Genomic DNA, 15,217 nt, shown 5'->3' on the forward strand with positions numbered 1-15,217 from the left:
TCGACGACGGTGCTTGCAGAATACATTAAAAATTTGTCCGTTTCCTGTATCAATAGTTTATGAATATTTGTGGTTTTGTGTTCAGTTTTAATTCACCGTTTACCATACTTTTTTTGAACTTGTTCGATAACAGATAGCTGTGTTAACAGTTTCTGTATTTAATTTTAATTTTCTGTTTTCCACGCATTTTCTGAACATCGACGGGTTTGACAATAAGATAGCAACGCTAATGGCCAAGAATATCCGGTGATTGCTTTCGTGCCATGTTCCAAATCGACGTCGATAATTAGCCTTGTTCGCGGACCATAATCGTAGCAATTTTGCGACGACACGTTCTCCACAGAAATTTTCTTATTGTTGCCGTCTAAAAACCGAATACTTTCGTGTTCGCATGAATTTATTTGGGCACAGATTTACTTTCTTTTTAATTTAGTCATCTAATGTCGCATCTGCTTAATAGTAATTAGCGACCACTTGCGGAATAATATTTGTAGGTTACATGCAGTGTAATATACAATAGTTTTGCATTACATTTTACATTATTTTCTTAATCCAGGCTTCTTATGCTACTATATAATTTCGCTAAACAATTCGGTTTCTTCTAAGTATGACATAACTTTTGCTGTTTGTTTGTAGTTGTCCAAACATTCTTCGATGGTAATGGGAATTTTTACTTTTTTCCTGATATTGTTGTACATTGGACATTCAATTAGGATGTGCTTAACTGTAAGCTCAGTGTTACAAATTATTACAAATTGGTTTGTCCGTTTCAGTGTATGTGCTGGTGTGTTATTTTAGTATGCCCAACTTTTAGTCGAGATAATACAATTTGCTTCCTTTTTGCTAAATATACTGCGGGGTTGGTAGAGAATATACTTTCTCTAGGTTTATGTAGGAGAGAGGGGTTTGAATGTATCCATTCTTGGTTCCACTTATGCACAAAGGGCATAGATTGTTGTGGAGAAAATTGCAAATGTCCATATAAAATAGAACATTTGTAATTTTAATTGGAATTTTAATATGTAACAACTTTGGGGCTTCGAGCATATTCACAATTCTAACGCAATCCAAAGCATATTGTGCCAATTTAATGAAAGTAGCCTGATATTAATTAACATCAATTCCATTTGAACGCTTGAATACCTCATTGTGTAAGTATAATATTCAATAATTTGTGTACATACTTGTGTACATAATTTGTGTAAATGATCCTAGTTCAACGATTCAATCTCGCGCTCACTTTAGAACGCGTGTGGCTTTTAAAGAGAAATATAATCCCATCGGTTGGGATATTGACAATCTTTAAAAAATTGTACATTTAGTAATGTACGACACTTTTTCTTTTTTATTATAAGCTTTCAAATCTCTGATGAGATTTATTCAATACACAGTAACGTGAATGTACTTAATCATAGCAATTCATGGGTTATTTATACATTCGTATTAAATGTTTTTAAGAATAATATGATACATGCAAACGCTTCGATAATGGATTTAACAAGCAAAACAGACATGGTGGTTGGTAGAAACAATTTTAAGCTACCAAGTTGCTCATACAGTTTGGATCTTTGAGATTCGTAAAGAAGACATTGCCGGATAATGTGATCAATATCTTGTTCGTTACTCTAATGCATGAACATCTGTGATTAACAGATAAACCTACTCGAAATAGGGAGGAGGCTAAAGAATAGTGGCTAGATCTATAGCGATTGATTACTACAATTAGTTGGCGGGGAAGTTTGCTTTTTTGAAACCAAGGCTTAGATTTATCGATATACAAATTTTGAAAGTAACTTTTTCCTTTATTTATACCAAGTTCAGTAATATAGACTTTTTGACGATTATTTATAGACGATTGTTCACCACAATTAGTTGGCGGGGAAGCTTGCTTCTTTGAAACCAAGGCTTAGATTTATCGATATACAAATTTTGAAAGTAACTTTTTCCTTTATTTATACCAAGTTCAGTAACATAGACTTTTGTGTTACTGTTCATGTTCCACAACAAGTATTCGCGAAAATCCGTTAAGGGAATGAGAATTTGTACATTGGAGTTTATATTTATGTTACTCATTTCTTTAGTCGGCAAGCTCATTTCCAGAAATGTCGATATGAGAAGGAATCCAGTAAAATTTAACGCAGCCCTGTTTGTCTTTTATAAGCTGGAATTCTTGGTACTTTTTTTTAATTGAGAAAATAAATGGGTTACTTGTGATTAGCGTAGCTGAATTAGCAATTTGTTCAAGAGCACTAAGCGAGTCTAAAAATATAATATTAATGTCCAATATTTGTATGTACACAATTTTTGAAATCTTGAAACAAGTCTATTCTGTTAGTATACAATTTTGAGATATCAAATGATGCTTGATAGAATTTATCGAACGGAAAACATTTTAAGAAGTTTCTTAGCAATTTAATCGATGATTTATCCCACATGGAATACATCTTTACTTCGACAGTGCTAAATGAACATCGTGAGTCAATGAAAATAAGCTAAAATACAGTAAATTCTCTTTAATTGACGCCCAGATTGTGCATAAAAATGGACAATTTGGGAAGAGGAAATACGATTATTCGAGCCCTGCGGCTCGTTTTTATAGTTACCGATTGTCAACGATTATAAAAACGAAATTAGAGAGAATCTACTGAAATTATTTTTACACCGACCTAGTATCTAGGATGTTTGAATATTTCACAAGAATAACTTGGATCTAAACCCTACGAAAGAATAATGCCAGCTAATATGATCAATGTGGCAGTTAATGTGTCAATCATTAGACCGTAGATTTTTATGCAGATTCCAGATTTCATTTCAAATCTTACAATTAAACTATGGTTATTTATCCATTTATGGCATGCGCAGATTTTTAAAATGTAAGAAAATGTGTAAATTAACGAAATCTAACAGCAGTTTCATTTTCGTTTAGTTGACGAAGGAAATTTTTCTTCCATTTTAATTGTTGCGAAACGGCGTATGGAAATGGAAACTTCCATAAAGACCCGCAGCAGTCTACTTATGATAGTGAAAATCGGAGAAATTTTCATTGATTACGAAATTCCTTACGCTAAAAATACATTTAAAATAATATCGTTTTTATAATTGTTGACAATTGGTAAATATAGAAACGAGCCGCGAGGCACGAACAATCGTATCTCCTCTTTCCAAATTCTCCATTTTTATTTCCAAGCTGAGCGTCGATTAGGGAGAATTTACTGTACAATGCAGTTCTTCTGTTCTGTCCATTTCACAGTAACTTTGGCCGACCACGCGATCAAAACACCAACATTTCTAATCGAATATTAATCGCTCAATTTTAACGAGAAATCGCCATTAGTCAGACTGATTGCGATTTGCCCGGTGTACCGAATAATCTTGGATCACTCCCAAGGTAATTCTACAGCTCACCTGGCCAATCAACGATCGATTACGAGCTACTAGAAAATTCACGGTGTCTCGAGTGCCGCTTCTGCTCCCGTCCGAGGTGAGGGACAATGTCGGCTCCTGAGAAACCGCGCAGACTTATCATGAATTTTCTTGCTCGTTTAATTTTAACCCTCCTAGCGGCAATATAGCTTGCCACGAATTGAAACCGGTCCAGATTCGAGCGGTGCCAAACGTTCGTCGAAACGGACATTTCACGATATGCCATTAACTGTCGGTTGTTCGGTGATTAATGTTCTCAGAGACCGTGATTTATATTTGTAAATCGGTGGTATCGCGCTTCTCCTTATTAGATGACTAGGGATATACAGTGTGTCCCAAAATTATGGTACTTCTTGAAAATGTGGGGTTCCTGAGGTAATTTGAAGTAACTTTTCCCTTCGCAAAAATTTTCTCCGAGGCGTCGTTAACGAGTTATTAACGAAAAACAATTGACCAATGAGAGGCGAGCTCGGCAGGGCGCGAGATGGCTGAGCCAACGAGCGGCCGAAGCCCAATTCTGCTGAACTCGCTTCTCATTGGTCAACGTTTTTCGTTAATAATCCGTAAACGAAGCCGCGAATTGCATTTTCGCTAAGGAAAAAATTACTTCAAATGACCTCAGGAACCCTACATTTCCCGGAAGTACCATAATTTTGGGACACCCTGTATACCGCATATGTATATCGGTAATAAAGTAGAAAGTCGATGCGCGGAACAGACCTGAACAGTTTTGAAATAAAATTTTATTGAAATATCATTTCAAATGACAGGTCGCTTTATTTCATAATCATTCTCATGTATGTGATCCCTTCTAAAACAACATTGAATGAAATATTACTTCGAATGATATGTTACTTTATTTTATAATTATTTGAAACAATTATTCGAATAATTATTAAGTTAAATTTAATGTCCGGTGCTGATTTACAAAATTTGCACTAAACACATTGTTGTCAGGATTTTCGTTGATTATTATATTGCGGATTATTTCTTTGCGAAGAGAGCATTTCTTTAAACAAATTGTCACGAAGCATTTCACGAAATAAAATCTTTTCGTTCATTATTATTTCTTTTGGCCGATCTGAAACAAATCGAAACGAATCGATATTATTTCTATTTTCAAATAACGATCTGATAGCAATTATTCGAAATAGTTAATCTTTTATTTCTATTTCAAATAAAAATTGCCCAGGTCTGGTGCAGGATAAACCATCGCGGAATATTCAATAAAATTTCATTTCAGAGGAATTTCAAGCCTTTAAAAAAGAAAAAAAATATGCAACACTCTTTACTACTTAAGGCAACTCTCGTTTATTTCTAGAATTGTTTCGTTGTACGAGAAAAAGTGGACATATTTTTCCACCTGTATCTCCAGAGTCTTTCTATCCCGAACATTATGTTCGAACTATTCTTCCGCGTTCAACTTTTTTCGCAAGAAATAAAAAGCTCCGACGTCTCCAACTGGAGTAATGCGAGATTTTATTTCACGGTGGAAAAAAGGGGGTTATTAACAAGAAGCCGTGCTGCGAACTGCAGAAACTTTCCGGACAAGCTAATGGACACAATAAACACCATAAAAGCGGGAAAAACTGCCGCACCAGTTCCCCTGTACGGCGATGAATAAAATTCGCTTGGCCAACGTTAATGCATCGGATATCTTTGTGTTGCGTAACACGCTTCTTGTTGGAGATTGGCCGAGTTCGCTGTGATCGCGTATCGAACGCAGCCAGATTTTGTGAAAGGTGGATCTAGGCGCGGCCGAGGACCGGTTGCAGAAGTAAACAACCGAGCGACGGCGTTTTTCTAGACTCGGTATATCTCGTGATATACTTGATGATATTAATAGACTGCGGATTTTTTTTATGCAAAATAAAATGTCTTCGCATCGACCACAAGAAATAGAAGCTAAACAATTAAGTTCACTCTTTTCTTACATAATTTTATTAGATTGAAAATAACGCAGTGACATTTTTAAATTCCTTAAATCTGTCTATTATTTTTTATCGAAACTAGTCATTCTTACCATAAATTCTTACCGTAAAATCCGCAGTCTACGTATTATACAGTTGCCCGAAAAAGTGTTCGTACACCTTTGGAAACGTAATAAATTCTTTAAAAACTCAACTGAACAACTTGAATTTTTTTTAAATAATGGAGGGACTAGTTTACTTAGCAGATGACTAAAATGCATTCTTTTAATTTTTCTATTACTTCGAGTGATAAAAAAATAAAATAAAAAATCTCTCGTTTTTTTGTAACTTTTTGTATCTGAGCCTATAACGAAAATTTGATCGAAATCGGCTAACCCAGAGTCGAGCTACAGGCGTTGAAGGATTTTAAAAACTGCAGATATCTCACAGTTTTTGGTGAAAATCGCGATAAGACTGCGATTTTTGCGATCTTTAATTTGTTGCGACTCGTAACAACGTGAACCGATTTCGATCAAATTTTCAACATGCATATAAATCGTCAAGATCTACGAAAGACATTTTTTTAAATTTTCGTTATAGGCTTGGATAAAAAAGTTAAGAAACGAGAATTTTTGTATATGTTTTGTCATTCCAAGTAGTAGCGAAATTAAAGAAAAATAGCATTTCAGTTATCGTCTCGTAGACTAGTCTCTCTATCGTCTAAAAAATATTCAAGTCATTCAGTTCAGTTTTAAAATAGTTATTACGTTTTAAAAGGTGTACGAACACTTTTGTGGGCCGTTGTACATATTTCTCCATGAAAACTTGAAAATTTTTGCTGACTGAAGTTTAACGAGTTTACCTGCGATACGAAAAGGAAAATATTTCGAAAGCTATACGAACATTTTTGGGCAATTGTATATTACGTAGACTGCGGATTTTACGCATTTATGGCAAGAATGACTAGTTTCGATAAAAAATAATAGACAGACTTAAAGAATTTTAAAATGTCATTGTATTATTTTCAATCTAATAAAATTATGTAAAAAAAGAATGAACTTATTATTTAGCTTCTATTTCTTGTGGTCGATGCGAAGACATTTTATTTTGCATAAAATATCCGCAGTCTATTAATATCATCAAGTATCGCGTGAGCTGATTCATTTAACGCTAGATTTACAGAGCACAAAAAAAACAGCTATTTTCTATATTACTTTATAAAAGTAACGATAAGATATTTATTTTGATTTTTAACAAATGTTACTGTAACATTTGCCGTAAGTAACATATAAATTGCATAAATAACTCATAAATGTATCTTTACGATGTGAATAATCGTAAATTAAAAAATTAGTGACCCGTTATTTTGACGGGTTCTGTAAATTTAGTGTTAAAGAGCTGCGAGAGGAAAATTTGGAACTTTCGGGAAATTCAGCTTCTACGAGGAAAACTTATGTAGTGCCGTGTGGAACATTAGATTTGAGAATTACCAGGAAAGGATCCGTGAAATTAAACAGAGATCACGGGTGATCTGCTGACTGTAACAGGGCAGACGTAGGCAGATTTTACTGGAAATTACAGGAGCTGAAGAAAACGATATTGCGAAGAAACTTGAGTTTTCAAGTAAAAAATATCACTCTGAAAACAAAATTCGAATAAACAAAGAACAATTTTCAAGCTAGTCGACGGATCCGTTAAGTTTAAGTATAATATTAATTTATATTATATATTATATCATATTATTATTATTATATATTAATTTATATATACTTATAAAGTTGCTGTTTAAGAGCTTATAAATCCCGTAATACCTCTTTTGTCGCTGATAAAAATAAATGTCTATTCAGTATTTATTCTAGAGAACGCGCACGTTTTTGATACTACCGTAGATTTATCTCGAAGTTCGAACATTGTCGGAGCTGGGAACATTTTTTAAGTAATTTTAATTTAAATTTTTTAAGTATTGCAGTTTCGAACATCCAATTTCCCGCGCCGCGGCGAAGATAATTAAGGTGCGAAAATATCAGCTGACCTTTCAATCGAACCATTAACCTCAGAGCGAAAAGTTTGTGATGGTTTTACTCGTCTTATCTGGAGCTTCCATTCCGGCGTAAAGCGAGCCTCATCTAACGAAGTTGAACCGTTGGCGCACGGAAATAGATACGGTTAATATTTTGCGAACTGTTTATGCGCAGCTGCTATAATTCAAGTCTAGCGGTGTCATAAAAAGAAACCGCCGGTTTCTAACGTATCTTCGCCATGCGAGATTAATGGGACGAACCAGAAGACACTTGACACATGCGTCAAAGTTGTTATCAATGAACAGTGATCTACGTAATGTTTACTAGTGCATTTATGCATTCGCGCGCGGCGTATTTCGAATTTCTTCCTTAAACGTTTCGAATCTCTGCGCTCGATTCATGTTAGGAATATAAATTTTCTTCTTTTATATATTACATTTTATTGTATATGTATATATCACACTGGACCGAAATCTCACACATTTTTTCTCGAAAGTGATATTGTCATGAGAAGAATGAAATTAACATCAGATTTACGGAACCCGTCAAGATGACGGGTCACTAATTTTTTAATTTACGATTATTCATATCGTTAAGACACATTTATGAGTAATGTATTCAATTTATATGTTACTTACGGCAAATTATATTATTATTATTGCTTTTATTGTTGCTTTTATAAGCTAATATATAAAACAGCTGTTTCTTGTGCTCCGTAAATCTAGTGTTAAGCAATTAATTCAACATGTAGTAAATTCTCCCTAATTGACGCACAGGTTGTACACAAAAATAAACAATTTGGGAAGAGGAGATTTACAGTTTTCTTTTATACCACTACTTTTTATAGTTAACGATTGTCAACAACTATAAAAACGTGTCAAAAGGCTCGATTAATCGCATCTCCCCTTCCCAAATTGTCCATTTTCGTTTCCAAGCCGTGCGTCAATTAGGGAGAATTGACTGTACTTCGAAGTGAGATATCGAGTACCAATAAAGGGAACGATGTTCGAGGATGTTTAAATTGTATCCTCAAAATTTTTCGGCCTCGATAGCGTCGCTAGTCTTCAAGCGACACTCGTTTGAAAATCGAATTGGATCCGAGTGATCCGGTACGGTATTTCTCTCGCGCACGAAGTGTGGCAGCAAAGTGTTAATCGTGTCGAAGATTCTTGCAAGCTACGAAGTTTCGCAGTCTAAATCTGTCTCGAACCGTCCCGTAATTCCAAAGCGAATCATTTTCGGATTGGAAAACATGACAATCGATGTAAGGGAAATTTACGGAGCGTCCGCTATCGGCGCACGTAGAACGTGACCGTTTGGAGAAAACAAAATTCCTCGGTTTACGCGATGTTACAGGATCGAAGGAAACGGCCACGTGCAACGATTTGAGCAGTTTATTTTGAAAGTGGCATAAGTCACTTTGTTATTAAGTCGATATATTTAAGGGTTTGCGTTTTAACACGTTTCAAAATATGGATGCTAATTTTCGAGAAGATTTACTTGTATTTATTATCTCAGGATACTGATATTTTTCTCAGTATAAATAATTTCGTATAAACATTAAAAAATCACCACTTTTCATTACGGTGAAGTGACTTAAGCCACTTTCAAAATAAATAGTTTAGAAAAATGACTGACATATATTAATTTTGTCCGACGTATTTTACCGAAGTGATGTTTTGAAAGGACAGTGATTTACTAAAATTGTTGAATAAATTACATATATAATAATAATTTATACCATGAACATATTCAATATACAGGTTTGATTTAAGTATTTTTTATTTTAATATTCATAAAATACAAAAATAATTAGTACATTTTGAAACATAAGTATAAGTAATTTATATGAAAATATATCAGTTCAATTTAATTATCGTCATCAATAGGAGTGATTAAGTCCTCGGAAATCGTGGTTTGTTTCAAATTTTTTAAATAACTATGGTATATTGGGGGTATATAATTAAGCAAGTCCATCGTGTCTTTGTATTTTGCTGAAGAAACAGGACAAGATCCAGCGTATAACGGATCCATTTCTATTTGTGAATAACGCCTAGATCTTCCTCTTTTTGGTGACTTCCTTTTTTTTTTCATCAGTATTCTTTCGCACTTATAAAAATAAGTCCAGTGATCACAACTTTTATTTATTGCCGCAAATCCGTCTTATCGTTTGCACGAGTCGCGCAGCTGAATTTCCCGACGCGCAGGAAATAGTGAGGAAAAAAAAATTAAAGAAGAGATGAAAAGCAAAAGCGATATTTTTACCTTCGTCCTTTGTTTCAGGAACTTCGAGAGCTTGGCGATGTGGTTGAAAATCTTTGGCTTCGGCATTTTGACTAGATTCGTTCGCGTTCGACTCGAACTAATTTTTCTCCGTCGTATCAGTCTGTTTTGCTCTCTCCCTTTCTCTCTTTGCCCGGCTGTCTTTAGTCACTCTCGCACACCGACGCGAATCACTTTTACATTATGTCTTTCCCGTAAGCCGCGAGCCTCTCGCGAGCGAAACTTTCTAGAAGCTGCGGCCCATCGAATAGATGCTGAAGAGAACGTCGCGAAGAGAGTTCTGCGGCTCGGAAGTTTCGCGAACTGTTCACGACGAGTGCACAGTTGGCACGAGGAGGAGCCTTTTCAAGGCGGAATTGTCACGGACAGTCGGATTCCCGGCCCGATAAACCGGGATAGACTTCTCTGGAAAGCAACCCTTCGCGGTCCGGAATCCTCGGGGCTGTACGAACGAACGAACAACTTATTACACGATCCAAAAAAACGGATTCGTAATCCAGTTTCTCTCTTTTTTCTCAAACATACGACTCAAGACACTGTCCGAATCCATCGGGAACTTTCTCAAATTTCATGGCTTCACAGTCTAGAAAATTATAGGACAAATTTTGTTCAGCAAGGGAATCGAAAAATATCTCTGTACTATCTGCAACTGTCTAAAATTGTCCAGAGAAGAAAACAACGTCCGCCTGGTTACGTTTATTTCGAATAAAAATCCGCGGTCCGATGATTTTACGTAAACTACGTTCGACAAATCGGAATTGCAATTTTTCAAGTAAATACGTTTCACATGCGATCGCCGCGTTGCGAAAGATATCGGTGCTGCGCGACAGCTTCGAAAACGCGAAGAGAAATCATTCGATGACCGCACTGCGTCCACAATTTTCTGCCACGTTCAGAAGCATCTGCCGACACCGTAGTCGCGGCACTGGAAATTGAGAAAGATACAAGGATTCCGTCAGGGAACTTGATGTATGCATGTACCTCGTCCCAGATCCGCGAACAAGGGTGCGCGAAACTAGCCTCGTAACTGCCCTTTAAAATAGAATCTCTCGAATCAGGTACCACTGTTGCTGCGTCGGGTGTAACAGGCGACCGTTCCGTCGATACTCCGGTATTTTTGTCAGCGGGGTAAATAGGAATCGTAGACGACGTTCGAAGATCGGATTGTGCTCGTCTGTCCGTGATTTCACGAGCGCACGACTAGGTATCTGTCGCGCCCGGGTCGCGAAGCGGCGGAATAGAAAATGTAACACAGATTCGACTAGCTCTGTTTTCGTTTTGGCGATCGATCGGCCACGGGGCGTGTGCCGGCTTCACTTCGGCGAGGACTGAAGCAACACTGAAGCACCGCGGTTACGGGGTGAGTATAATACACGACGCAGCTAGGGGAAAGCCGGCTACGGAGAGGGGATGGGGATTTGGTGCAACGCGCATACGAAGCTGCGCAGCACGTGCTCTCCGCTCGGTTCTACAGTTTTTCCTGTTTACCGAAGCATGTGTCGCGACGCAGTCCGCTCGATGTCGGAGCGCCGCCCGCCCGGCGAGATCGACGCATCGTATTTTCGACCTACGACCTCCGTGGCCCTTTGTTCCGATCCCCCCTGATTTCGGTCGAACTCGTCTGCTGCGTGGAAGTAGACACGCATTCTATTTTCGACCGCATCGGAAATCGAAGGGGATGAGAACACCATTGTCGTTTACCTCGGATTTTAATAATTGATTGTTATAATTATTTAATAATAATATTGTATTAATAACAATATTAACATACAATTATTTAGTAGTAATAATTGATGCGCCAAAAAAATAGTTCGTAACGAACTTAGAACCGAAGAATTAATTTCCATCGCAAGAATGGGTCGTAATAAGTTTGATTCATTGTTATAATATACGATAATTAATAATTACATATAATACATATATCAAGTTTTGGTAAAATATCGAATGACTAGTCTAAAGAGTCGAGTAAAAACAGCTCGACACGGAACGTGTTAATAATGAGATAAATGTTTTTAACATTAGATTTACGGAACCCGTCAAAATGACGGGTCACTAATTTTTTGGTCCACGATTATTCGTAAAGATATCTAGGTAAAAGATTTAAGATATATCGTAAACATATATTTATGAGTTATTTACATTATTACATTATTAGTTATTTAAATGTTACAATAGCACTTGTTCAAAATCAGAATAAATGTCTTATTGTTACTTTCATAAACTAATATAAAACAGCTGTTTTTTGTGCTCCGTAAATCTGGTGTTAATAGAAAGATCTATCATTCGAATGTTTCACAACTTGAAAGTAGTAGAAATTGAAGTAAGAAGTAGAAGCATCGCTTTTAACCTTTTAGGTACGACTGAATTCTGTGCGAGGCTATTTCTCTGGACGGCAGAGTATGATATGTACTGTACAGAGTCTGATACTAAGCGAGCTCGGCTGGCGCGAGGCGATCGAGCCAATGAGCGGAACTGGGCTTCGTGCGCTGGTTGGTTGGGCCGCCTCGCGTCAGCCGTACTCGATTCTTATTGGTCACTGTTTTTCGTTAATAACTCGTTAACGGTGCCTCGGAGAAAATTTTTGTAAAGGAAGAAGTTGCTTCAAATGATCCGAGGAATCCTCCATTTCCGGATTGCGAGACATTTTTGGGACACCCTGTAGACTATTGTAAATCGATGTGAAGACAAAAGAAGTGTGAAACAATGCATATGAAGACGATTATTCGGTTATATTATACACTATAGTGGCGTGTCGTTCTGGAAGATGACATCCGCGAAAGCCACTATAGTGGCGTGTCGTTCTAAAAGATGATATCCGCGGAAGCCAGTAGAGTGGCGCGTCGGGCCTAAAAGGTTAAGCCTTCAAGGTCGAATATCGAAGTACGCTAGAACCTCGATTATCGTCCGGTTCTCCAATATCAGAATCATCTGTTATTTAAATACCTTTTATCTGTGATCAGCTAAATCAAAGGCGAATCGTATAGAAAACGATTTATTGTACGAATCGATAAGGTGACGCCTGGTACTTTACCAAGGAATTGTCCTAATATTTGTGTCACTATTCTACCATATTAACACTGGATTTACAGAGCACACATCTGTTGTATATTAGTTTATAAAAGTAACGATAAGACATTTATTCTGATTTTGAACAAGTGTTATTCGATACATAACGTAGCTCTCTGAGGAAAATAATTTTTGCAATTTTTGAAAATCCTCGTTCGTAGAGGGTTAACCCCTCGACATACAAATAAAACGGAGTTCGGTGCGTCCGAAAAATCCTATTTAATTTGTCTCAATTACTGATTTGTGGATGCAACGTTGTTATTGGTGCTGTCGAGAAGGTGGGAGGATGTGCGTCTTGGATATTGTAAAGAAACCACAATCGGGGCACGTTGAAGCAACTGAGTAATCTAATCTATTGCATGGTGACGAGTTAGACTCGACAAAGTCTGTAGTGGCACATGAGATGAATGACGATCCCGACTCATTGTTACGTCATTGTACGTCACGAATCGCAATCTATGGGGGAATCGTGGAAAATAAATTTCTTTATTAATGCACGTACAGTAAAATTCACTGAAAATTTACATAAATACCGGCGCGATCAACAAAGTAATTTATCGATCTCGCGTAGAAATTTGACAATTTCATGGCTCCGCCCCGAACGATACCAGAGTAAAGCGCAGCGTGCGTGCAGTCACGTTCGCTTAAAGTGCAACCATCACGAGTCGCGATAAGTGCGATAACTTTCATTGGATTTACACGATCTATTAGCTAATTGCTCGCGGTGAAATGGTCGATACTTTCGCACGGGATTCGAAGGTCCGAAAAGTTTTTTGTTTCCTTCCTTTCTGCGTAATGATCTTTACTGTTAATTCGATTGCGGACGCGTGTACGTATTCAATCAAGTACGCGCGACTATTACGTCAGCTTCTACACTAACGTATGAAAATCTACACGTTTCTTATTTTCATTTCAATTGGTGGAGCGAACGCAGCTATCAAAGTTCATTTTCCGCTTGATTACACGCAATAAAGAACATTGTCTTGCTAAAGGCGCGAGGAAAACTATAGCAATAATTAGACTGCGGATTTTATGCGTCCATAGCAAACACGAGTAGGTGAAATACAAACCTGTAAAGACTTTATAAGAATTTCAGAGTACCGTCATATTATTTTTGATATATTATTAAATAAAGTAATGCACTTAGATAAAAGTGCAACTACTGTTTCTTACAGTCAACGTTTCATTTTGCATAAAGATTCGCAGTTTAGTAACAATAGATCAAATTTTCTTTCCGTTTCTATTTTGTACAGTATGTACTTATTGTATGTAATTATTTTTACACCGACCTAGTATTTAGAGCGTTGTGTACTTATAGTGCCAGCTAATTTGATCGATGTGACAGTTAATGTGTCAATCACTAGACTGCAGATTTTTATGCAGATTCCAGATTTCATTTCAAATCTTACAATTACACTGTGATTATTTATGCATTTATGGCATGCGCAGATTTTTAAAATGTAAGAAAACGTGTAAATTAACAAGATCTAACTACTGTTATACTTACTGTACTAGATCATGAAATGCTTTTTCATTTTCGTTTAGTTGACGAAGGAAATTTTTCTTTCGTTTTAATTGTTGCGAAACGGCCTATGGAAATGGAAACTTCCATAAAGACTCGCAGCAGTCTACTTATGATAATGAAAATCGGAGAAATTTTCATCGAATAAGAAATTCCTTACGCTAAAAATGCATTTAAAATAATATCGTTTTTATAATTATTGACAATTGGTAAATATAAAAACGAGCCGCGAGGCACGAACAATTGTATCTCCTCTTTCCAAATTCTCCATTTTTATTTCCAAGCTGAGCGTCGATTAGGGAGAATTTACTGTACAATGCAGTTCTTCTGTTCTGTCCATTTCACAGTAACTTTGACCGACCACGCGATCGAAACACCAACATTTCTAATCGAATAATAATCGCTTAATTTTATCGAGAAATCGCTATTAGTCAGACTGATTGCGATTTGCCCGGTGTACCGAATAATCTTGGACCACTCCCAAGGTAATTCTACAGCTCACCTGGCCAATCAACGATCGATTACGAGCTACTAGAAAATTCACGGTGTCTCGAGTGCCGCTTCTGCTCCCGTCCGAGGTGAGGGACTATGTCGGCTCCCGAGAAACCGCGCAGACTTATCATGAATTTTCTTGCTCGTTTGCTCCTCTTCTCAAATTATCAATTTTTATGCGCAACCTGAGCGCGAATTGGGGAGAATTTTCTGTACTTTCATGAACGAAACTGTACCAACATTTGACTGGAAAAATGAACAGAAAGTCAGCGGAAATATCCAATTCTTTCTTTACACTACACAAGGGCTAATAAAGCAGCCATCATCATTAGAAAGAACTCCCTTGATGGGCTATAAGCATCAATTCGCCCGAGGCGTCGATCGTCACTCTCGTCGGCACGACGATAAATTCGATCGAGCCCTCCTCCAATTGAGTACGTCAACACCGTCCGGAGGAATGTGGGCCCGCTGTCGCAGAATTAATAACACACGCAGCAACC

The 15,217-nt window shown here is 37.0% G+C and overlaps 1 protein-coding gene across 20 annotated transcripts in view; it reads right to left on the bottom strand.

Moving 5' to 3' along the window:
• mtd (TLD domain-containing protein mustard) overlaps nucleotides 1-15,217 on the bottom strand; it is a 424,160-nt gene that overhangs the window by 22,660 nt on the left and 386,283 nt on the right. The window contains exons 1-2 of one of the 20 annotated variants that reach the window (XM_033481319.2): nucleotides 10,619-10,976; nucleotides 9,620-10,079 (exon numbers count right to left, since the gene is read on the bottom strand). The exons of 18 other annotated variants lie outside the window; for them this stretch is intronic. In XM_033481319.2, coding sequence (XP_033337210.1) covers nucleotides 9,620-9,685 — 66 coding nt within the window. In that variant the 5' untranslated portion in view covers nucleotides 9,686-10,079; nucleotides 10,619-10,976. Of the gene's footprint in view, nucleotides 1-9,619; nucleotides 10,590-10,618; nucleotides 10,977-15,217 lie in introns of those variants that run through there. One more of the 20 variants, XM_033481316.2, reaches the window with a different exon arrangement.

Source organism: Megalopta genalis, unplaced genomic scaffold (genome assembly GCF_051020955.1).
Source record: "Megalopta genalis isolate 19385.01 unplaced genomic scaffold, iyMegGena1_principal scaffold0050, whole genome shotgun sequence".
Classification (NCBI taxonomy): domain Eukaryota; kingdom Metazoa; phylum Arthropoda; class Insecta; order Hymenoptera; family Halictidae; genus Megalopta; species Megalopta genalis.